We start from the raw sequence: 24,894 nt of genomic DNA, 5'->3' as shown, positions 1-24,894 counted from the left end.
TACGTAACTATCACAAAGTGGAAGAGTTTGACTTCCCAAAATTACAAAATCATGCTTCAGGCTGAGCAAACCTTCGGTATACTCAGCTGATCAAACCTCTCAATCACCACATCTTATCATAATAAATGATTTTTTTAAAAAGAAATGCTGGAGAAGCTGTAAAGAGCACCACCTAGATTTTGGAAACAATTGCTAAGCACAACTCAGTTTTTGGCTGCATTTTCTTGTCACACTAAACCATGGTTTGTTAAAATGCACAAGAGGAGGAAGGTGCTGCCATGAGTTTCAGCCTCTGCCCCCCTGCCCCGGTGAAGCAAGAAGGCTTAACTTTAGCAGTATTTATTTACCTTCAGTTTAAAAACAAGCCATCCTCAAACCTTGGATTACGAGGCTGGCTTGTTTAAACTGACCACAATTATAGACAAACCACAATCTCTGGACCACATAACAAACTGAGGAACACGAAAAGTAAAAACTGCCTGAATCCTCCTCCTGGCAGTGCAGGGAAAGGAGATAGGGAAAAGAAGCACATTAGTCTGAGGCTTGTCCTTCCAGTTTTTGCATATCTCACCAAGCCATGCTTTAGTGCGACAATGTGACATGCAAATACAGTCAGTGTCTAGCTACCTGCAGCATTCATCCACAAACACTACATTAAAGATTGCTGAAAGCAAAATATAAACCACTGAAGGAGAAGAAATAATTATGGCAACAGCGAATCCAGGCGGCTTGGACTACAGGTGAAGGCAACAGCCAACAAGCATGGGGTGAGTGGGGAGCAAATTTGTCTCCCAGACAAAGCATTATGATCTGTTGCAAGCCGAGCATGAAAACATATCTGAGCCTCATCAGCTATGAATCAGAATATACACCAGGCATCCCCAAACTGCGGCCCTCCAGATGTTTTGGCCTACAACTCCCATGATCCCTAGCTAACAGGACCAGTGGGCGGGGAAGATGGAAATTGTAGCCCAAAACATCTGGAGGGCAGAAGTTTGGGGATGCCTGATATACACCTATTTAACAGGGAAGGGTTTACCGCATTGCTATGATCACAGTTTTTCCTTCTTCTGATGCCTTTGAAGCATCCAAAACAGATGCAATGAGAGGTGGTATAATGGTTTGATTTAACTAAAAGGGAAACTTTATTTAGTTTAAAATTATCTGGCCATCCTTTCACCTCTAGGTGCAGCCATCATGCCCCTGATGAAGTCCAAGGAAAAGACAGCAAAGGTAATAATGCAGAAAACACTTCCCATTCACAAATATAGATAACACTAATTGCCTGGACAGTGTGACCCAGTGACCAAAAAACTGCTTCAGATAACTCAAGACATTCTCATCAGGTATAGCCAAGACTGTAATTATAGTAAGTGACCTCCAAGGTTACATCAAATGACAAGCATCAATTAGAGTGACATGCTGCTAACAGGGTTTTCATTGCACCTTCATTTGCGGCCTAATTTGTGAAGCAAGTATAAACAAACGCAAGTGCATGAATTCTGGCCAAGGTCATAGTCATTGCTTCACATCTTGAACGGCGTCTGAAGTACATGATGATTTTACAGGTATATTTTGCAGCCCATAAACGTACCACAGCCTTGTTCATCACTGTTGTCTCTGCAATCATTATGACCATTGCATACAGCCCAGAACGGGATGCAACGGTAATTTGTTCTGCAGCTGAATTCTGTGTGGTTATCACAACGATAGGCAGGGCCCACTGAAATAAAAGGAAGAGTCAACATTTGAATACTTTGCCTTTTTATGACAGCTGCTGCACACTGCTGCCAAATACTTCTCAGAGAATGTGTTATATGGGATAGACAATGTACAGACACCATGGCCTACCCCAGATTTATTAATATTTAAATGTATAAAGGACTTTTATTCCTAAAACCCCTCAACCACCACAGAAAAAGTTAACATTATAAACATGTTTTGGTGCGTGAGGCAGAAAATGTATACGGCAGCCCTGGTTATCAGTGGCGGAGGAACCCTCTCCAGCACCCGGGGTGCCGCAGGTTGTACTGACCGTGCATGTGCACCATCCCGCGCATGTGCACACTGTATGGAATGCTGCACATGCGCACTCCGTATGGGCTGTCGTTCCGCACAGCGTCCATACGGGCTGCGACTTGCACGGCGGCTGTACGGGCTGCGACTTGCACAGTGGCCGTATGGGCTGCCATGCACGCGCGGAAGCCTGTATGAACGGTGCATCGAGAGTGGCGCCCTTATGGACTGTGTTTTAGAAGACAACTAAAGGCAGTCCTGGATAGGGAAATTTTTAATGCTTGATGTTTTATTATGCTTTAATATTTGTTGGAAGCCACCCAGCGTGGCTGGGGCAACCCAGTCAGATGGACAGGGTACAAATAATAAACTTCTTCTTCGTCTTCTTCTGCAAACAACTGACAATTTGCCATTTGTCTTCTTGTTAGCCACCCTGGTTTCCAATAAGGAGGAAGGACGAGCTATAAGAGCAATCCATCAGCCAATCAACACAAGCTTTGCTCTACTTACTGCATTCATGAATCGGCTCGTCCGAGTTATCCCCACAGTCATCGTCCACGTCGCATTTCCAGGACTGGGGGATGCAGCGGCCATTGTTACATTTAAATTGGCCCGGAGGGCAGGTCCTGCTGGCACAATGAGAAGCATCTTCATCCGAGTTATCACCACAGTCATCCTCTCGGTCGCACTGCCAGGCTTCTGGGATGCATCGCTTGTTGGCGCATTGCCACTGATGAGACTCACACTGGTGATTGGCTAGAAGGCAAACGTAATTGCGGTATTAGTAGATTACTTTAAAATGAAATGAAATTGCGGTATAGTCTCACTTATCCAAACTGCTGCAGGGATAAAAACAAACACACCCTATTTTGAGCAGTGCTGCTGTTTAGCTAAATGGGAGTGCTATATATACAGAGAAAAGACTGACATGGAAATAATATATGTTGGGTAAACTACTACGACTGGATGATATCTGGTTTTCAACATTCTGATATATCACCAGCTAAACATCACGATAGGCTGATATGTAATGATATCTGAAATAAGGGTGGAGCTACGCAGAGGTATTGGCTGGCTTAATGGTTTTTCCCACATTGTGATTTTTGCATAGCCCTAATATACCTCATCAAGCACGACTCTGTATACGAAATAAGACTATATTGTGCACTGCATATCTCAATGCAACACGTATTATAACTCAAAATAATGTGAGCTTAAAGAATATATATACAATCTCAAATCAATTTTGAAGAGATATATACAATCTTACAGGGTACTATTCAATGTCACCGGGTTCAAGAGTTCAACAGTAATGTACTGAAGACCAGAGCGCAGATTCTGTGTGTTAATCGGACTGATTGCAGTTTCGCATATTCTACTGATCAAATTAGCCCTAACATACATCATGATTCACAATATATTGCAAGATCAAAAATTATGAAACTGATATCACAATATGGACTTCAAACCATTTTTGGACGATATATCAATATATCACCTACCCCTATAAACTACACATCAAGACAACAAAAATTTTGTTAGCGGGAGTGCCTTGTAATTAGGCTATTTAACCACACTAGTTTCCTCTTCATGGAACAAGTAATGTCTAGACCCCTGTTATTGCTTGTACAGAACAACAGGTTAATTTAGAGCATGGGTAGGCAAACTAAGGCCCGGGGGCCAGATCCGGCCCAATCGCCTTCCAAATCTGGCCTGCGGACGGTTCGTAAATCAGCGTGTTTTTACATGAGTAGAATATGTCCTTTTATTTAAAATGCATCTCTGGGTTATTTGTGGGCCTGCCTGGTGTTTTTACATGAGGAGAATGTGTGCTTTTATTTAAAAAGCATCTCTGGGTTATTTGTGGGGCACAGGAATTTGTTCATTTCCCCCCCCCAAAAAAAATATATAGCCCAGCCCCCCACAAGGTCTGAGGGACAGTGGACTGGCCCCCTGCTGAAAAAGTTTGCTGACTCCTGATTTAAAGACTTAGCACTTGCAACATACCACAAAGCACATGGTCTTCATCTGATCCATCAGGGCAGTCTGCCAGGGCATTGCACAAGTAATGGGAGCTCGTACAGTTGCCATCATTGCACTGGAACTGCCCGACTTGGCAGTACCTGTGTGGACACGTGGGGGGTTCATCGGAGCCATCCCGGCAATCTCTCTGACCATCACATTTCCACCATATGGGAATACACCTACAAAAACAGAGACACGCCGTAATGTTTGTTTCAAGGAGGCAATGCCTTTGACATATTCTATAGTCATGTTTATTTGGAAGCAAGTCTCACTTCAGCTCAATGGGACTCGCTTCCTGGCAAGAACGCTTAGGATTGCAAACACAAGAGCCTTTGGGATGATTCCCATCGTGAAGAATCAGTGTGTTTTCGTGTCCCAAGGCTTCATGCATGCATTTGGTTGCCCCTTCCACATAACTGAGCCTGTCCTAGAAAATACTGCATTTGAGCCAATCAGCAAGTTTGGGCATGTATATTTAGATTGTGGGTGATTTCAGAGGTATTAAATTTATCAGTGTCATGTATCTTTCTTCCAGGTACTTTTCTCCTAAGTACTGCTAAGGCTGCAATGCTCAGTGAATAGGGCCACTCTTCAAAGAGCTATATGTACAGAGTCTTTTGATCAGGAATGTGTTCCCCGGGGATGCAGGGTTTGAGGGCACCATTAATGATTAAGGAATTGGACTACTCAGCTGCTTACACAGTGGTACCTTGCTTCCCAAACGGCTTAGTTGCTGAAACAATCAGCTCCCGAACGCCACAAACCCAGAAGTAAGTGTTTCGGAACGTCCGGCGTGGCTTCTGCTTGAGCGCAGGAAGCTCCTGCAGCCAATCGGAAGCCACGCCTTGGTTTTCGAACGGTTTCGGGCGTCGAACGGACTCCCAGACCGGATTAAGTTCAAGCACCAAGGTACCACTGTATAGTGCCCCAAAAGCAAGTGCAGAGGCACAACAAACAACTGTGCCACTCCACCCTCATTTCTCTCTCTCCAGCCACAGCCACGACTACAAGAGATAGAGGGAGGCTGTCAGAAGCATAGCAGGCTGTGAGCTGCATGATGATGATGATAACAATAATAATATTTATTTATTTATTTGTACCCCGCCCATCTGGGTGGCTCCCAACAGAATATTAAAAACACGATAAAACATCAAACATTAAAAACCTCCCTAAACATGGCAGTGCCATGGTGTGACAAAGGAGCGACAAAAGGAAGGAAGTATTAAGGCCAAGTGCAGCAATGGGGCACAAACCTGGAGAAGTAGAAGTGATGTATCATTGTCTAAACAAAATTTTTAAAAAATTCCTTCCAGTAGCACCTTAGAGACCAACTAAGTTTCTCATTGGTATGAGCTTTCGTGTGCATGCCTATGAGAAACTTAGTTGGTCTCTAAGGTGCTACTGGAAGGAATTTTTTTAAATTTTGTTTCGACTACACCAGATGAACACGGCTACCTACCTGTATCATTGTCTGTTACCTCTTTTCACCAATTCTATGCTTCCAAGTGCCACCAAGACCTGAGAGAGCTAGTGCAGCATAGTGATTGGACACCCAGATATAAATCCCCACTAAGCCCTGAAGCTCTGCTGGTGACCTTGGGCCAGTCACTCTTCCCTCTCAGCCTCTCTTTCCTCATAGCAGGAATAGCTAAGCTGTCTTGGGCTGGAAGCCACGTCCAGTCTTGGCCAGTCCTAGGGAGGATGGGGCACATGCCAATGATGGGTGTGGCCACTCCACACTCTCTGTACCAATCAGCTGAGGGGGTTGTTACCCTCTTCTCTGCTCAATTGGTCTGATGACCAGGGGCGAGGCAATCTTCATCTCTTTTAAGGCTCTGGGCTTCGCTCACCTGTTGTTGTGTCCTAATTAATATACAGCCACTGCTGCCTAAATTGTGATGGGGTGGAATCAGATTCCTGAACTGGGGAGTTTCACTGCACCTCCCATTCCCAGCCAAATGATGAAGATAAAATGAGAGCGAGGAACAATGCCATATTTGAGTCCTTGGAGGTAGGACATGTATATGTAGGAAATATTCATGTGCGACATAAGTAAGCAACAGGTAGGTAGCCGTGTTGGTCTGAGTCGAAGCAAAATAAAAAAATTCCTTCAGTAGCACCTTAAAGACCAACTAAGTTTTTATTTTGGTATGAGCTTTCGTGTGCATGCACACTTCTTCAGATACCTTAAAGACCAACTAAGTTTTTATTTTGGTATGAGCTTTCGTGTGCATGCACACTTCTTCAGATACACTGAAGAAGTGTGCATGCACACAAAAGCTCATACCAAAATAAAAACTTAGTTGGTCTTTAAGGTGCTACTGAAGGAATTTTTTTATTTTGCTATAAATAAGCAAGTAAAACAATGGTGTGTGATTTATATGCATACCTTTCACTGTCTACACAAAGGAACTGAGTGCTGGAACACATCGGGAGGCAGTAAGCTCTGTTTCCAAACTGTAATGCCATGAAGTTATCTGGACACTCACAGGAATAACCGTAACCACCACTTTTTATTAGGCACAGATGAGAACAACCACCATTGTTGGTCCCGCAAGGATTACTTACTAGCAAAAGAAGACGGGGGGCGGGAGGAAGAAAATATAATTATTCCCTGGCAAAGAACAACCCACAAATGAAACTATTGCCACTTAAATCACAAAGAATGCTTTAATATCTTTGGTGTGATGTGACCTGACAGCCCAGGTTTATAGACCAGGACCTGGGTCAGTTGCACATGTCAACTTGCAACCATGAACAATACTGGGATTGTTTCCTATCGATTCATATTTGCAACAAATTCAATGTACCAAAAGGTAATCCTGCAACATGTATTGGACAGATGTACCCTGGCTATGTTATCTGGGGTTGGACTATGGATTGTGCCCAATATTTCATTATAAGGAAGGCGAGATCCCCATGGGCTCTGAAGAGCTTGAGAACAAGTATGGGCTTGAGTCTGAGCAAACCAAGGCTCAGCCCAATGAAGGAGTTTAGTTTAAAACATGCTATCAAGAGAAAGCACTGCTGATTCAAATCCAGGGTCAAGCAAGAAATTGAGCCAAGTATAACAATGTATAGTAAGTTAGGTGCAAGGGACTGGCGTCAGTAGAAACACAACAACCAACCTGCCAGCAGATTTTTTTCTAGTCCCTGTTACAGGGCTGCTGGGATCAAAACAGACAAGAAACTTCCAAGTTTAATTAATTCAATTACCCTTTTAGAATAAGTGCAACAGTGCATGGGCAGGCAAGGATTCCAGATGACAACATTGGCTATATTCAGGGAAAACACTAAACCATAGTTTAGAACTTGCACGATCCCTTTCCCCTCTCTCCTTTCCATGTGAGTAAGAAGCATTTTTAACTTTTAATTAATCATGGTTGGCTGTTTGGTCCAAACTGGGAATTGTGACTATAGATGATCAGTTTCAAAACAAGGCAACTTCAAACTATGGTTTATGATGCTGGCTTGTTTAAACTAACCACAGTTAATGTTAACCACAGGTCCCAGCAGTGGAGTCTGGTTCATTAGGACAGATGGGGCACTACCCCACCAACTTCAGCCTGCCCCCCCACTTCCCTTCTTTCTTACAATCCATCCAATTGCGGGTGTCACTACTTGTCAGCTCCCTCCTCCTTGGTTTCAGTGTTGCCCTTGTAAAACTCAACAGGGGGGATGACGGGGACGAAACAAAAATTATTTGGTTCTACCTATCATTGACTCTGTCTCCACCTACTCTTGGGCTCCCTGACTTTTCCCATACTGGTCCCAATGAGTACCAGTTGCCACTGGGTCCCAATATATAAGAAACAGCAAATTGTGATTAACTAAAAGCTTCTGAATTCCTCCTCTCATCTGAGTGGGAACAGGAGAGGGAAGTGGCATGCACAAGCTCAGAAGGAAGTTAAGCCTATTTCTGAGCCGCTAAACCATGGTTTTGCATTACATCCAAATGCAGTCATAATATTTACATCCAAGAGAGGGCGAAACATTTAATAAGAACCAGACCCCTGAAAAATGCCTGTGTTGTCTCACACCTTACTTCTGTCTGAGTTACATGCAGAATTCAGAGGATTAAACTTTGAATAAGAAACAAAACACCCACATCAGTAGAATGGATTGCTTACCAAGCGGCTGCCTGTATGGGTGATAGACATGGATATCAAAAGGTCTGTGAGTGGTGTTTACCAGGACCGCCCTGCCTGACCCATTGTACTTATTTGCCTTTTCAACTGTCCTCGTGTTCCAGTCAGTCCAGTAGATGGTGTCCTCAAAAATGGTAATTGCGAATGGGTGAGATAATGTCCCATCGTACACTGCGTGACGGTGTTGGCCATCTAAATCGGAGTACCTGCAGGAAATAAGCAGGGTGATGCTGAACTTTTTCTCTATTGCTTCAGAGTGAAAAAGAAACGTAACCAACTATGTTCTTCCAAGGATCCCCAAATGGAATCCCAGACATTCTGTTCACACAACTGATTACCTCCACTCAGTTCCACCTCCTGTGTTGTAAAACAACGCCTCCCTAAGCATTCTTTCCAGAAGATGTTAGTAAGATGAAGGTTCAAGTTCGGAAGTGGGAGAACATCTGCTCTGCATGCAGATGGTCCCAAGGTTCATTCCTTGGTCTCTGCTGGTGGAGCTTGCGAAGACTCCCTGCGGAAACCCTGGAGAGCCACTGCCAGTCAATGTAGACAATTTTGAGCTAGAGGGACTTGGTAAAAGGCACCTTCCTGTATTCCCAAGTTACCTCTCACTACCTTATAGAGAAAGAATGACCTGTTACCTCCAACTTTCTATGTTGCTTACCTTTCACTGTCTATGTGACTAAAGACATCTTTAAAAATCAGGGGCATGAAAAAATATTGGGTTGCTGAGTGAAGTATTGAGCGTAAGAATCACTGGTGGAACCCAACCTCCAACCTCTTGGCCTCCAGTCAGATCTGCAATTGTAGTATTTTGACTTCCTCACTTGGGATTCTAGAGAGGTCAGGAAGGAGGGGAAGAAGGCAGGCCTTTGAGACTTTAGCTCCTCTGGGCCTGATCTGGGAGCTACTCTGATCTCCATTCTTGTCCACTCCCATCGAGCCATTTGGCTAGTAAACAAGTGGCTGGAACGTATGCTTGGAGCCCTCAGAAAAACGAGACTGGGAAATGAAACTTCCTCTCTGTCTTTCCAAGGGTTCCAAGGCATGCCCCTGGGTACAGAGGCCCCAAAAAGACGGGGTTTACCTACCCATAGACTGGCATAGGGGACATAACAGTCACAATCCCTAAAACCACAAGTCTCATGTTTAATAAATTATTGTATTTTAAAACTTCTGTTGGAAGCCGCCCAGAGGTGGGATATAAATAATAAATTATTATTATTATTATTATTATTATTATTATTATTATTATTATTTTAGTATTCCCATAGCTGCTGATGGAAAGAAGAACACTTCCATATTATCTGTTCCCAGCCTTTGGGATTTCAAAGAGTGCTTTCCATAGGCTTCTTCACCATTAAGAATGTAAACAGCATATTCATATAATTAAATAAACAACTATCTGACTTTCAGAAGACATCTGAAAGCAGCCCTGTTTAGGGAAGTTTTTAATGTTTGAAGGTTTATTCTGTTTTTAGTTTGGAACACTACAGTGGCTGGGGAAACCCAGCCAGATGGGCAGGGTACAAATTTTCCCCCAAAAAATAAAATATTATTAATTAAAACTATAGACTGAGCGATATGCTATGTACAGCAGGGCTAGGGAACCACAGGATTGGTGTGGCCCCCCTGCCCTATTTATCTGGCCCTCAAAACTCTCCCAGGCCACACCCCTCACTGTCTGTTCTATGTACCAGCTGTGAGTGTTTTAGTCTGATGCCTCTGAACTCAGCTAATGTCATAGCTGCCAAGTTTTCCCTTTTCTCGCGAGGAAGCCTATTCAGCATAAGGGAAAATCCCTTTAAAAAAGGGATAACTTGGCAGCTATGGCTAATGTTTCTTGCTCGCCTGGATGGAGGATGGAGGGGGGGGAGTGTGTGTAGAAACTAGCCAGCAGAACAAAGGTAGGATTAATATTTGCTGCTTCTTGCCCCACCCTCTGCTGACATGTGACCATTGGAAAGTAGTCCCAAAAGGAAGGCAGCACTCAGGCTGTGAAAGTTTCCTCACGTCTGATATGCATTTATATTTTCTGCTGAATTTCAAACGTCCCAAATTCCTTCCTGCTGTTTGCGCTCTATACTTTGATATGTTTTAAATAGCTTTAAATCTGTTCCCTGTTATTCACAGACCTTTCTTGTTGATGGCATAATGCAGAATGCTAAACTACCAAATCTGCCGACAGACTACTTTGGTGACAGACTACAGATTTTCTGCAACGCAGAAGAGAAACTGATGAAGACATTCTGAGAGAAGCAAAACGGTTTGCTCATAATTTTCATACTTGTTATAAAGCATAAACAGAAGTATATCTCTCCAAAACATTTTGATGTTAGTGGCAAACACCCATAAATCGTTACAGCGATGCAACTGAACTAACATATAGTCTAAATGGGTAATCATGGTTGTGTCCTTTTAATAAAGCTGAAGCAGGCTAATTTGGCAACCCCCAAAATTTGGTATGAAGAGTTACCCAGTTGCTTTATTCTTCTCTATGTACGTACTCAATGTAGTTTAGGTGGGCATCCGCCCAGTAGAGCTTGTCATTGGTGTAATCTATGGTGAGTCCATTAGGCCACTCTAACTTGGTAGAGATAATCACGGTCTTGTTCTTGCCATCCATTCCCAAGCGTCCAATATATGCTCGTTCTCCCCAATCTGTCCAATAGACCTGCCTGGTTAAACAGACACAACATAAATTAATCTAGTCTTCATTTGTAATGCAATAGCACATGCACCAACATAAAAATCTGGTGGTTGGAAAGGAACAACGTGTGGGAGGAGGCAGGGAACCCATCAGCTAATGTATACTTTTATTTCATTAGTTATAAGTAAAATTGGGTGAAATCCAATGGTGCCCTTGTGTGAGTGGAACAGACTTCTACAACAGGACTTCCTCTTCCTCCCCTCCCCAAATCTGTAGACTTGGTGGCTTTCTCATATATATACGGTATATATACTTCCCCACAATGTATTTCTGTAATATTCAGGTTCTGGTGAATATCAGCTTCGTTCTTTCAGTTCTAAACTTTGCCTCTTTAATTGCAGCACTGCTAAATCAGAAGAAATGAGCAATAGCGCGAGTAGTAGATAATGCTTTCAGCCTTACCTCTGAAAGAGGTAGATAAGGATGATCTCCAAGCAAGTACGTTAAATGCATTCAGAATCTGTGCGTCTCATCATAGATTTTAAAAATGCCCTTATTAGCCTTTATCCTAATGGTTTTCCACAGTCAGGATACCATAAAACAATTGTACTAAAAAGAAATAATCATGGAAATAGCTTACCCATATTTGGGGTGAACAACAATAGCTCTAGGGTGCTGAAAACAGAAGGTGTTGTTGGGGTCCAAACACCGATCAGCTAGTTTTTTCCGGAACCGACCATCAAGCTCTGACACATAGAGGCAGTCCTTGGAGGCATCTACCCAGTAGAGTTTTCTGAAATATTTTACATGGCGCCTGTTACAGAGTCCTCCTCGTTTTATTTATTTTAAATCAACTGTCATTTTTCCTTAAGGGTTGCTGACCTTTTTAGGCCTATGGTAAGGTTACCAGATTTTTTTCAATGAATGCGGGGACACTTTTCAATTTCCTACTAAACAGATGGATTTTGTCAGGGGACGGATTCGTAAATATGGGGACTGTCTCCGGGAAACGGGGACGTCTGGTAACCTTAGCCTATGGACATATTGGGTTATTGGACAGCCATCACCCAGTCTCTGGTCACTTCTCTTCCCCATCCCTCAGATAAGTCCCTCCCCACCCAAACGACAGAAAGAGAGACACTGCTTGGCAACCCACTTTGCTTTCCCAAGGGATCTTGGGAAAAGCCAATACAATAGACTTAACCTAAGCCCCACCACGCACACTGCTACTGATGTAGTCCTCCATCTGTAATTGCAATACAGTGGTACCTCGGGTTACGAACTTAATTCGTTCCGGAGGTCTGTTCTTAACCCGAAACCGTTCTTAACCTAAGGCGTGCTTTCACTAATGGGGCCTCCTGCTGCCGGCACGCAATTTCCGTTCTCATCCTGGGGCAAAGTTCTCAACCCGAGGTACTACTTCCGGGTTAGCGGAGTTTGAAACCCCAGGTGTTTGTAACCCGAAGTACCACTGTAATGCTGACTATAGAGCTGTCGTTGAGGATTGCATGCAAAGGACTGTGAATAGCAGGCACAAGTGAGATATGCATGGCTTTCATTGATTGATTGATTGATTGATTGATTGCCCTTATAGCCCACCTTCTCTGTTGATTGAGTGCATTTATATCCCCTCCTTTTCTCCATTTCATCCTCACAACAACCCTGTGAGTCAAGTTAAGCTGGGAGAATATGACTAGCCCAAGGCCATCGGTTGAGTTTCATGGCTGAGCAGGAATTTGAACCCTGGTCTCACAGGTACAACACTCTAACCACTACACCACAATGGTCCTTCTAACTCACATTTAGAAGAAAGCCTGGCAAATTTTGGAAAAGGTGGGTTGAAAGATTAGTCCATATTAAAACAATCAGTGTTCCCCCCCCCCACCTTGGCAATGACTATTGCAACGTACTGAGATTTACCTGCCAACCCAGTCAACAGCAATGCCTTCCCCACTGGGCACGCCATCATTAATGATTACTTCCTTGCTTGTCCCATTGAAAAACATTCTTTCAATGACCTTCCTGCCCACATCAATCCAGTACAGCCTTTTCTCCACCCTGTCGAAGTCCAGCGCCACCACGTTTTGGAGTCCTTGCAAAATGAGGGAGTAAGACTGGCCATCCGTCGTGAGATTTCTCAGATAGTAGCGGTTGCTGAAGATGAGGTATGGCGAGATGTCGCTATTTTGCCGGCAGCTTTTCCCATCCGGCTCCCGGATGTAGCCTGGCGCGCACTTGCAGATATAGGATCCAATGGTATTCTCACAAATCTGGCTACACACGGATGGTGTCTCGCTGCACTCATCAATGTCATCACAAGACCTTTTATTGGACATGAGCCTATATCCAGGACGACATGAGCAATAGAAACTGGTCTGGGTGTCTGTGCAGTCGTGGTCGCAGCCGCTGATTGAAGTGTCATTGCATTCGTTTATACCTATAGCCAGAAAACAGAACAGAATAGATCATTCAACTTTCATCCGGAAATAATGCAGCGGTGGCATTTCTGCACTGGTCTTTGCTTGTACATTTAAAGAGCTGCCATTCTGCTCTTGGAATGGGTTTTGATAAGCTGAGAAGCCCAGTAATGCAAGACAAGGAGAGATATTCCTTCCCATTTCTCCTTCCTGCTGCAGCCCCCCACGCCACTAATACCACTAATCTGGTCCAGATGGTTAGGTGACCTTTCAGAACTGCATGGAAGGTGGTGTAGGGGGAATAAGAGAAAACTGCTTGCCAGCCCTCTTTCGCTAGGAGTTCCCTCTGCTGTTTCACAAGCTCAATGGCAGCATTGGATTTCACTGGAAATGTTCACCTTGCGTGTGCCACAATTATATAGTGACGGATTGCATCAACTGTTGAATCAACTACAACACGGCAGCAAACATCCGGGCTGCACAGAATGGTCATAGTTGGTTTCACAGAACGCAATGGTTTCTTATCCTCATCAGTCCTGGTGGACCAGTAAAATGTAGATTCTGTCACCTTTGTCTTTAGGGAACTATAAGCAAACTGCTTCCCAATCCTCCTTCACTAGGAGTTGCCTCTGCTAGATCACCTAACCAATCACTCCTGGCCATGTGGTAAGATGAATCTACTGCATGAATTTGCTCTTCTAAGAACATTGGGTTATTATATGCAGTGGGTGTTAACAAAATGGTAAGATAAACCACACAATTTCTCAAGCTGAATGTGAACACTATATAAAAACCGGCTACGTCAAAAAGGTTCTATACATACCACATCCTTTCTCATCGCTGTTATCAGAGCAGTCATCCACTCGGTTACAGACTTTGACCAATTCAAGGCAGTTCCCATTGTCACACTTAAAATGATGGGGAGAACAGGTTGCCTCTGGTGTAGCGCAGAGGTGCTCCAGTTCATCTGATTCATCACCACAGTCGTTGTCCCCGTCGCAGATATAGGCTTTGGAGATGCAACGGCCATTTTGACAGGTAAACTGATATTGTGCACAGGTCTGATAGATGCAAGCCCTCTCGTCGCTGCTGTCGCCACAGTCATTACGTCGGTCACACCTGGAAAAGAAATCCAGGTTTGGAACGTTACAAAACAGATGGAAACTGCCAGCCAGGCAGAAAGGTAAGTTCTGGTTAATACGAACCAGGGGGGGAAATGCTAGTATACAATACAACAGCTGAAGCTCTCATTTCTTCCACCACTGGAGAAGTCTATCTGTTGCAAGCGCTGAGCTGCAATGTATCAGATTGCTCTTTGCTTACACTCCTCTAGAAAAATACCTCCTTGCATATCTTTCTCTGAATATTATCTACCATTTCTCTGTAGCAGTTACCATTCCCTATCCCAACCCCACCCATAATGCCTCAAACTAACCCTAAGTCTGGGCATTGTGGAGGAAACAAAACGGTGCCCAGGCTCCCAACAAGTTTGAATGTTAAAAATTGGAGGGGAGGAAAGAAGCCGTGCCACTGCTAGTGGTGACCCCCCCCCCCAACCCTTGAGAAACTATTGAAGAATATCTGCTTTCCCTGGAGAAATTCAGTATAATAGTATGTCCACAATATTCTCTCTGCCAGCAAATAAGGTAGAGAATTTTGAGAGGTCTTTTGCACACTGCTCTGGTATGGTGAAATGGCCTGATCTGAAAATTCTGGCAGAAGGATTGCTCCTTATTCAAACAGACTCAAGAAACTATTCCATTGAAGAAGCTCTGCTTCAAAACGATTGCATACAAAAAGATTTCAGGGAAAGCTTCACAAATGTTTTGTTGATCATAATAGATGCTGAACAGGATGGCAATAATATCACACAAAACTGCAGTATATGCGACTTCTGATCAGGCAAATTCTGGAGGAGTATTCTGGTTGGGCTGGACAGGGCATTTCAGCACAGTAAGCAAATAGGCAGAGAAACTCCTCCATAGACATATTTTCCCCTGTCTCACTTGTGACCATAGAAATCCACCTTCCACTGCTCTAGGTTCAATGTTATAGCATCAAACAATAGTGGTCAAGCATCACAGACTTTTTCCAGCATTCCAGCATAGGTTTTTAGAAAGAGAAAAAGTTTATTAATATTATTATTAAATTATATACCTCCCTTCACCCAAAGATTACAGAGCAGTTTACAACACCACCACCACCACAACAACAACAACACATCTCTCACACAGACATGCACACACATTTAAAAGGCCTTAGACCAGAGTTTTTCAAGCTTTTCAAGCTGGTGACACACTTTTTGGACACAATCCACGACACAGTAATTCAGTTTTGCATCATTTCGTGACATAGTAATTCAGTTTTACTAGTAAACCAAAGATTAAACTAACTCTTTCCAGCCCCAGGAGCACGGGGAGCATTCGTGCGACACACCTACACACTGCGGCCGACACACTAATGTGTCATGACACACCGTTTGGAAAGCTCTGCCTTAAGACTGTTTAACAGCCAAAGGTTTGGTTGAAGAGGAACGTTTTCACCTGGCACCTAGTAGGTAGACATCATTTTTCACTAGATGCAAGCTTAATGACAGGGCACTGGGGCTGAGAGTTAAGTGACCTGTATTTGGTTAGACGGTGAGCTCTAGGCTAAAATGGGACTTTTACGTTCAGGCTGAGGTCCTTTACTATTAGCTGTACTTTCTTTGCTGAAACTGCCCAACCCATCATAAACAAACCTGTAAGCGTTACGGATGCATAGCCCATTGCTGCAAGCGAATTCATTGCCCATGCATGATCTCCTTGTGCAGTTCTGGTGCTCGTCGTAAGCATCGCTGCAGTCAGCATCACCATCACAGACCCACGCTCTAGGGATGCACCTTCTTAGCGGGGGCGCATTGTTCACACACGTGAACTCAGTGGCTGAGCAGCTGCGGTTTGCTGGGGGGGAAGAAAAGCACAATATTTCAGCAGCTGGTTTAAACTTGCCCTATTAGTCATTTACACAAGTCTCTTGTCCCTGGCCCTCAACACCTCTTTGACCCCCCTGAAGTCTTCTGCAGCCCTGCGTTTGCCAAGAAAGATGTCTAGGGGGCAAAGAAGCAACATTATAATGTCGCAACTGTAAAGCTTTATGTCCGATAGGTACTTACCACAATTGTGTCTTTGGTCCTCGTCGCTCATGTCACCGCAGTCATTATCACCATCGCAGATCCACGATGCTGGGATGCACCTGCCATCGTCACATCTGAACTGTTCACTTGAACAGCTCCGCACAGGGAAAACTGGAAGAAGAAGAACAGTGTTGCTCTGTTTGGATTAGTCCTACTAGCACATTGAAAGTCATGTTCCATGTGACGGCCACATTCAGACGGAACACTAACTATGGCAAAACTAAAACCTCAAAAGGTATAAGTGATTGTTTTCTCTTGGCCAGTGCTAGCTAACCTGTAGCCAACAGACGCATTAGGTGGCGCAGGCAAAAGGAATTTGTGGCACTCCTATGTTGGAATGTGAACACACCAGCTCGGTTGTGCAAAGAGGCAGATCTAAGTTTTGTATCCAGTACAGGCAACTCCCCATTTATGCACATTCAAGTCACGAGTGCCTGTGTGCACATGCATCACCACAAATCTGGAAGTGGCGCTTGAAGGGGCAAAAACGCCCCCCCCCAAATGTGCAAAAAAATGGCACAAAAACAGCACCCAGCAATATCACGAGCCTATGCGAGTGCAATCCCAAGAGCCTTTGCACTGACCTTTGAGGCCTGTGGAGAGTTGGCATTTGAGCAAGGAGGTTTAGAGGGCATCTGGCAAGTGCTGGTGGGGTTTTTAAGGGTTTTTCAAGGGCTTCCAGGTGGTTCAGAGGGTGTTTGCAGACCTTTTCAACGGTGTTCCCAATATACATGATTTCACTTAAATGCATAGTGCCTCAGAACGCAACCCCCATGTTAATAGGGAGTTGCCTCTAGTGGCTGACAGGGCTGGAGGGGTAGACGATGTCCCTCTCCATCTTCCCACTGCCTCTTAAGCTGAAGGAGAGGGGTGCAGAGTGGGAGTGCAGAGCAGCACTGTCTCGTTCTTTGGATTTGACTTGCCAACACCTGACAGTAAGATTGGCCAATCAATTAATTCATCTCCTTCTCTACTCAGGGCACACCTTTGCAAACGGCTCTGTTTTTAACTTCTCACTTACCACAAGAGGTAGGCTCATCTGAGCCGTCAGCGCAGTCTACTGCTTGATCACAGTACCAATGAGCAGGAATGCAACGCCCAGAGGAGCAGCGGAACTCGCTGCTGCTGCAAGTCAGTGAAACTGCAAGGGTAAAGAAAAAACACAACTTCTATGTTTTGTCTTATCCTTTTCCTTTTGATTCCCAATTGTGCGGAGTTGTATGCCTTTTTTGTCCATGATTCTCTCTCTCTCTTTTTTTTAATTATTTATCATTTTACATCAAATAAAAAAGATATTGTTTCACATCAAATTTCAATATCCCATTCCGACTGACTTCCCTTTCTGCGGTTGCTTAAATGTATAGTATCTTCACTGAATCTCCTAATTTAAGCTTATTAATGATCCCATATATATTAAAAAACTGATTTTATCTCACTGCACATCTTTACGTTAATCCTGCTAATGATTGCATTTGTTTACAATTTTTTAAAAAAAATCAATAAACAATTTCCATTCTTAAGTTAAAGACTCTATCATCTTGATTCCTTATTCTTCTAGTGAGTTTCGCCACTTCTACATACAGTATTCCAATAGTGTCCATGATTCTCTTATTTAAGGAGCTTCTGTCTTTTATTAAAATTCTAGAAGTTATGGTGTATAGCCATCTCCACCCTCCCTCCCCCCCCCACGTCAACTGTGTCTTTTGCAAGGCAATCCTAAAAAGCAAAAACAAAGAAGAGAAGCTACAAGAATGTTTGGCTTTTTACCAGAAATCAAGCCAGAGTCAAAGGAAATGGAGGAGGGTAATTGGGGGGAGCCATTAGCTTACCGCAGTGAGTTGGGCTCTCATCACTCATGTCTCCACAGTCATTATCCCCATCACAAAGATATGTTCGAGGAATGCATATGTTTGTGCTCTGACATTTTGTATAACCAGGTTGACAAGTACGGTCAGCTTTAAAGGGCAAAAAAATAAATAAAATTAAAAGAGTTTTCAATTTCTTAAAAAAATAACACGCTTCTGTTTTTTCAAAAAGTAATTGCACACAGCCCTATTAGCATTGTTCTGGGATGAAATTTCAAAAGGTACCCTTATGTATCTAGTAATCAATCCCAGATATGCCTAATATGCCTTCTCCAAGACTGAGCTAATATATTCACTCTGAGGGTAGTAGTTTAACTATCTCATGCTCAATCTCATTATCTGGATGTTCAAAATAACTATTTTATCCATTGATATATATGCTCATTATTTAAATCAGATATACATTCTTTTGAACCATGATTGCAGCTTTCTCCTGCCTTTCTGCTTTCTGCAGTCATTTCGGAGAATTATCCAAAATGTGGTAAAAAGCACTTTTCAAACTGCATATCCACGGAGCAGATTTCTATCTGTTAGACAGAATAAACAGGTTGTGCCTCATAACATGAGAGACAGAAACTAACTAACTAACTCACATGGCATATTTAGTCATAGCTGGACAACTTTAAGTGAACCTAGCAACATTTGTCATCAGTCTATAATATTTGTATAGAACAGTTATACACACACACACACACACACACACACACACACACACGTATGTAACATCACAATCCTTTCTAAATTATTTGCCAAATTTAACTATGGATTTTCAATGCAAGTATTTAAAACGGCTGTGTGAGTAGTTAAGGCTTGAGTCAGCTTTCCCTTGTATGTGTGAATCTGTTCGTCTAAGGACATTCTGTCTTCCTAAACAGCATCTGCCTCTTGATTCAAAACATATATTCTTCCATCAGCTATAGCCAACTGCTCTACAGAAATGCCTTGGAACAACCAAGCAACAAATGTTAATCCAGAGTCACAACAAAGCCCCCGGTTTAGTATTTACTGTTAAGACCTGCTCATCCTGCGACTCACCAAGTCGCAAACAACCTTCGAGCAGTGTATCATGGCCAGAGGCATGCAACAATAAAAGGTCCAGAGAGCCCCTCGTAGCCCAACCTTCAGGACTGGTAAGCACTGCACATTTTGGGTTGAAAGTTTTAAGGGGTCTATCTAGACTGCAATCCTAGACATCATATGCAAAGTTCATGCATGGAACATAACAGGATTTCCTTCTGACTGAATGGGCACACTATTGCAATGCACCTGAGAGACAGCTGCTAGCAAGGGGTGGGCTTCATGACAAGGGCCTTATTCACCTTCCTCCTATCAGTCCACTGATCTCTAGGTTCCAAGAAAATTGGCATAAGCCACCGTAGCTACCAAGGCACTATTTGTTTCTCTGGCAAACGAGACAGTGTAATCTCCTGTTTCTTGACAGTCCCACCTCCATCTAGTAGGAATTGTTATTGAAAACATGTGTCAAAGGTTTCACTGATGGAAACTCTCTCTGCTGGTCTTGCGATATAAGTAGAGAAAGGAAGACTGGAGACCACAAAACTCATTCTCTGTTCATTTCAGTCCTATGCAAAAACTGTACTGTACAGCCAACCAAAGATGGCGTCGGGGCCATTGCATGCACAGGAACATTGCTGGCTATTGCTCCATCAGCAACCAACCAGAGACGGAAGACATAAGGAAAACCCACATCTTAAGCACTTGGTCTAAAAAAAGCTATGGGACTAGGTACATTGGGTATATTAATCATTTCCATGGAGGAAATGCCAACATCCCCATTAATTTCAAAGAACTAACAAATTGGGGTGGTTATAAAATATGCACTAATGATACGCTATATAATTCAGTCTGGGACACATTATCCTTAACTGGCCTGGTTCACTTCACATTAAACTAGCCTATTTTAAAACACGATTCGATTTGAACGAGCAGTGTTGGTGCACACTTCTCTAAAGCTCTCAAATTGCTCCCTCCCCACTCCTGCCGTGCCCTGAAGGAAGCACACCAGAGGCTGGCTTTTCATTACAACTCTCAAACAAACCCACAGCTGAGAAGCCAAGGTGATCCACTGCAACTGGTATGCAGAGCCACACTGCTTCCAACCTCCACTGTCTGAAGCGAGAATGTTTCTGGATAGCAGTTGCTGGGAATCAGAAGTTGAGAGAGCGCTTTTGCTCTCAGGTCCTTCTTACAAGTTTCCCATAGGCCGGCCGCTGGACTAGATTACCATTGGCAGGGCTCTCCTTATGTTCTTAAAGTTTGTCCTTGATTTCCCTGCTATGGTTTGTCTTAGGAAACAAACCACAGTCACTGGTTCACAAATAACATGAAACCAGCCCCTATTTTGTTTGTTCTCTGGCCCAGCAGCAAGAACAGAAAAGGAAGCAATTGGGATCATATATGCTTATTTTTCATTCTTGAATCATACAAATCCAAACCAAACCAATTTGCCCTCTCCTCGTGCCCCGAGAATTGCACAACAAATGGCACCATGAAATATTGACTCAAGTCCTTGCCATAATGTTCCATGGTGGCAAATGCAATAAATCAGTCATGTTGATATATGCAATAAAGGAAACCCAGTCTTCACTAAAACTGCCTTTCCCTTTTTTTACATCTGCTCACCCTCACCTGAGCCATCAAGTGTGAGCAAACTGCTTGTTCACCTTAAATCATTGTTTTCAAAAAGTATAGTTCAGCTAATGTGATGTGAGAACCAGCTCGCTTTATATATTATTCTAACATTTCTCAGGTGCCAACAGACAATCAAACAGCAGCCATTCAGTTTTTCAATGTTCCTTGTAGATTTGACAGTGGTCTGGTTTCCACAAAACACTACTTCAAACTATGGCTTAGTGAGAACAAGCAAGCTTGCAAATACCCAGGAGAAAATCATGGCTATTTCACTCTTCCCTCAGCCCTGCTGTTGCCATACTGCCAAAGTGAAACTATAGTTTGGCTTGGCATTAAGTATGAAGCTTCTCACAAAAACCCATAAGTGGTAACCAAGGTTTGTTCTTGTTTTACAACTCAACAGTTTGCAGAAGACAGATCCCAGGTTTGCATAGCATCAGGAGGACCAGCAGAAAAGGGAAGTTGCCATGATTTTCTCACTGGGTACCTACATATTTGCTCATTCTTGCTATGTCACAGCTTGGTTTAGCGTTACATGCAAATGATGCCATTGTGTCAAAAAAAATTGACAGTTTTTGCAAAATGCTTTCTTTTCTTCTACAGAATATTTACTGATTGATTCATTTAAAAAGACGTTTCTTCTTCTGTAGCCTAACGAGTGAGATCCTAAAGGACAATACATAGTTTGTAATCAACTTACGGCAGTTTCTCTCATCTGACGTGCCATTATCATAACAGTTGTTTACACCATTGCAGACGTATTCAAGAGATATACACCTTCCATTACTGCAAGTAAATTCTGTGTGGGAGTCACAAGTTCGGAACAAGCAGCCCACCTCATCACTGTTGTCTCCACAGTCATTGTAGTGATCACAGCGATAAGCGTAGGGTACACACCGCCCATTGCCGCAGGTGAAAGCTGTTGGCTGACAGGTATGAAAAGCTGAAGGGAGACAGGAGGCGACAAAGCAATGTCACTGACAGAAGAGAACCAGAAGGCCTTGACAAACACATCAAAGAAATACAGGCACACACAGCACTCAGTTTGTTTTACCTGCCAGGGCAAACACGGCTGCAAAACGGACTGCATGTAAAATAAAATACACACCTTGAATCAGTCAGATATAGAAGGCAATGCGTTTCTTTTCATTTCTACATGAATAATAAATTTCCAGACATTTCAAACCCCTGTGAACCCCTTTTTGCCCTAAATGAAAACGTAATGAGCCAGAAAGAAGTTCAAATGGAAGGGCGTGGAGGGAGTAGATTAGAGTCCTGTAGCTAAGACACCAGGGGTGCAAACTTGAATAAAATATGGGGAGGGAGCAAGACCCACCCCAAATAATCAATCACATGACACAGTGCACCCACACCATTTGAATGCCCATCAACTTGGGGAGGGGGGGGGGTTCTCAAATATTTTATTTGGGGCTCCTATGTAAGACACTGCCCTAAAGTTACAAGGCCGCATTGCCATTAAAAAGTCAATGGAAAACACGACTTTTATTTCACTTCATAGATCTACTCCCAATTCTATAACTGAGTGTTATGAGAAAGGGGCCTTCAGATGCAGCCTCCCCTCCCATTTTTCTCCCTCCTTGCCTGCTCAGCAAGGAGAACCATCCTACCAGAATGGATTTATGCACCCAATGGATTTCATAGAGGGGAATGGTAGCTTAGAGTCCTAACTTTGCAAAATCTTAGAGGAAGAAACAGTCTTAAGAAATGTTTAATTGTTAGTCAATTATTTAAGGACATCTTCTACTCCAAAGAGCTTCTCATCCCCAAGTCTCACACATTGTAGACTTTTTTCTCAATTGGGCAGATACTTCCCAGCACTTCTGGAAATCAGTTATTTTTCTCTACACTGTTCAAATTGAACACGGTAATTTAGTTTCAACATTGCTGTCGTGTCCTTCATAGTAACCAAAGAAGAGTTTTAATTGTTCGTTTTTACACTAAAAGAATTACATTCTGAATGAGATCAGCTCTTGTACACAGCCCTGTTCACAAGCCCAATGGTTCTCTGATCAAACGCATATTGGTTATCTCTCGAACTTTTCCCAAAATGTTTCCAACTCCCACACCAAAATCAACAGCAACTGGGTAAGAGCTTGATTTGATTATTGAAGTGCTTACCACACACACTTTCCAGTTCGTCACTGCCATCTCCACAGTCATTATCGTTGTCACACTTCCAGCGTTCGGAGATGCACCGGCCATTCAGACAGGTGAAGAGCCCTTCTCCACACCTGGTGCCATTGTCCATTATACAATGCTTGTTGTTATTGGCTAAATACCAGTGTCCTTCAGAAGGGCACTGACACTCGGCACCAGTTGGACCTGTATTTAATTACAGCAAGAAAATGATAACAGGTCAACATCTCTACATAAGACTTCCCCCAGAATGTTAGTTTACACCCACACCCACACTGTAGCTTCCTTTACAGCACAAGGGACTCGATCCATTAACTTTGTACCCTGAAGTACAAAGCCACTTTTCTGATAATGAGTCCACTGCAGAGTTAGGGGTTTCAGGTCTATAAATATTAGTTTATGTCGGCATATAAGAAGGGTCTCTTCAGGTCTTTTGCTGCTGAACGTAACATGGCAGCTGTGCCAAGTTAAGTTTTCAAATCTGCTTAGCACTGAGTTCTCCCCCATTTGGCACCAGTGGGAATTTAATCACTGCCTTCAAAGCAGACATACACAAGACGGCAATTTTGAAAAATGGAAAAAAATGGGTAAATGTTGATGTCGTGGGCTTATGACCACATGGATGTCCTCACCCACAATGGTGAAACTGGAGTACAATTTCGAGGAAAATAGCATTCCCGTATTAACAGTCAATACCTCTTCAGACCAATGACATTTTGAGCTGCTCGGGGCTGTAAAGCACAGAGGATTGTGTTCATACCTACCCACCACTGTCACCCAGTGCACCTGAAAAATGGTTCCTGCCTGCCCCCAACTCTCCACAGTGGGTTCCTATGGCCAGTCATCATGAGAAGAGGAAGGTATTAGTGACTTGCATCTGTTGTGTGGATGTATTACAACTGCTTTGAGGCATTCCAGCAGTCTCAGTGCACGCTGTATCTTTGAGGCACATTGTTTCCCTCAAAGAATTTTGGGCAGTGCAGTTTACCCCTCACGGAGTTACAATTCCCAGCTATCCTTAATGAACTGCAGTGCCCAGAATTAAAGGTGTACTGTGTGCCAAGCCTAAGTGAATGCTGCATGTTCCCCTGACAATGCAGTAAGCATTGCCTGGAAATAGGAGACTGGGAGAAGCTAGGATATCTAATATCTAAAAGGCTTGTCACATGGAAGATGGAGCAAGCTTGTTTTCTCCTGCTCTGCAGGGCAGGACTCGAACCAATGGCTCCGAGTTACAAGGAAGTAGATTCTGACTAAACATCAGGAAGCGCTTTCTAACAGTAACAGCTGTTCGACAGTGAATGGACTCCCTCCGGAGGTTGTGGAGTCTCCTTCCTTGGAGGTTTTTAAGCAGAGGTTGGATGGCCATCTGTCATGGATGCTTTAGCTGAGATTCCTGCATTTCGGGGGGTTGGACGAGATGACCCTCAGGGTCCCTTCCAACTCTACAATTCTATGATTTTATTCTCAGTGATAGACAGTATGCAGGTTCAATCCATGACACCTCCATGGATATTAAAAGGATCAGGTAGCAGATGCTGAGAAAGATCTTTGCCTGCTGTGCTGGAGAGATGCTGCAAGTCAGAGCAGGCAATACCGTAATAAACGGGCTGATTCAGTATGTCTAGTTTATTATTTCAGCCTCGAGTATGGTTGGGTTTTGCCGTGGCTTAGCTTTGTTTGTGCCAAGTGGTAAGGTGGCCAAGCCAAAATTCCATTAGCGTGCAAGCCTTTAAAATAATAATAATTCCTTCCGCTAATTGGATGTTTTGCTGAAACCCAGTACTCC

The 24,894-nt window shown here is 43.3% G+C and overlaps 1 protein-coding gene across 2 annotated transcripts in view; it reads right to left on the bottom strand.

The window, feature by feature from the left end:
- LRP2 (LDL receptor related protein 2) overlaps nucleotides 1-24,894 on the bottom strand; it is a 139,288-nt gene that overhangs the window by 26,760 nt on the left and 87,634 nt on the right. For both annotated transcript variants that reach the window (XM_035133370.3, XM_060280370.2), the window contains exons 43-57: nucleotides 23,088-23,291; nucleotides 21,649-21,891; nucleotides 18,261-18,386; nucleotides 17,453-17,572; nucleotides 16,411-16,542; nucleotides 15,997-16,198; nucleotides 14,080-14,375; nucleotides 12,760-13,276; nucleotides 11,480-11,632; nucleotides 10,697-10,867; nucleotides 8,172-8,395; nucleotides 6,431-6,608; nucleotides 4,024-4,220; nucleotides 2,527-2,772; nucleotides 1,595-1,723 (exon numbers count right to left, since the gene is read on the bottom strand). In XM_035133370.3, coding sequence (XP_034989261.3) covers nucleotides 1,595-1,723; nucleotides 2,527-2,772; nucleotides 4,024-4,220; nucleotides 6,431-6,608; nucleotides 8,172-8,395; nucleotides 10,697-10,867; nucleotides 11,480-11,632; nucleotides 12,760-13,276; nucleotides 14,080-14,375; nucleotides 15,997-16,198; nucleotides 16,411-16,542; nucleotides 17,453-17,572; nucleotides 18,261-18,386; nucleotides 21,649-21,891; nucleotides 23,088-23,291 — 3,138 coding nt within the window. The remainder of the gene's footprint in view (nucleotides 1-1,594; nucleotides 1,724-2,526; nucleotides 2,773-4,023; nucleotides 4,221-6,430; nucleotides 6,609-8,171; nucleotides 8,396-10,696; nucleotides 10,868-11,479; nucleotides 11,633-12,759; nucleotides 13,277-14,079; nucleotides 14,376-15,996; nucleotides 16,199-16,410; nucleotides 16,543-17,452; nucleotides 17,573-18,260; nucleotides 18,387-21,648; nucleotides 21,892-23,087; nucleotides 23,292-24,894) is intronic.

Source organism: Zootoca vivipara, chromosome 1 (assembly GCF_965207765.1).
Source record: "Zootoca vivipara chromosome 1, rZooViv2.hap1.1, whole genome shotgun sequence".
Taxonomy (NCBI): domain Eukaryota; kingdom Metazoa; phylum Chordata; class Lepidosauria; order Squamata; family Lacertidae; genus Zootoca; species Zootoca vivipara.
The sequence above is the reverse complement of the archived record's forward strand: the minus strand, read 5'-3'. Positions and strand labels throughout refer to the sequence as shown.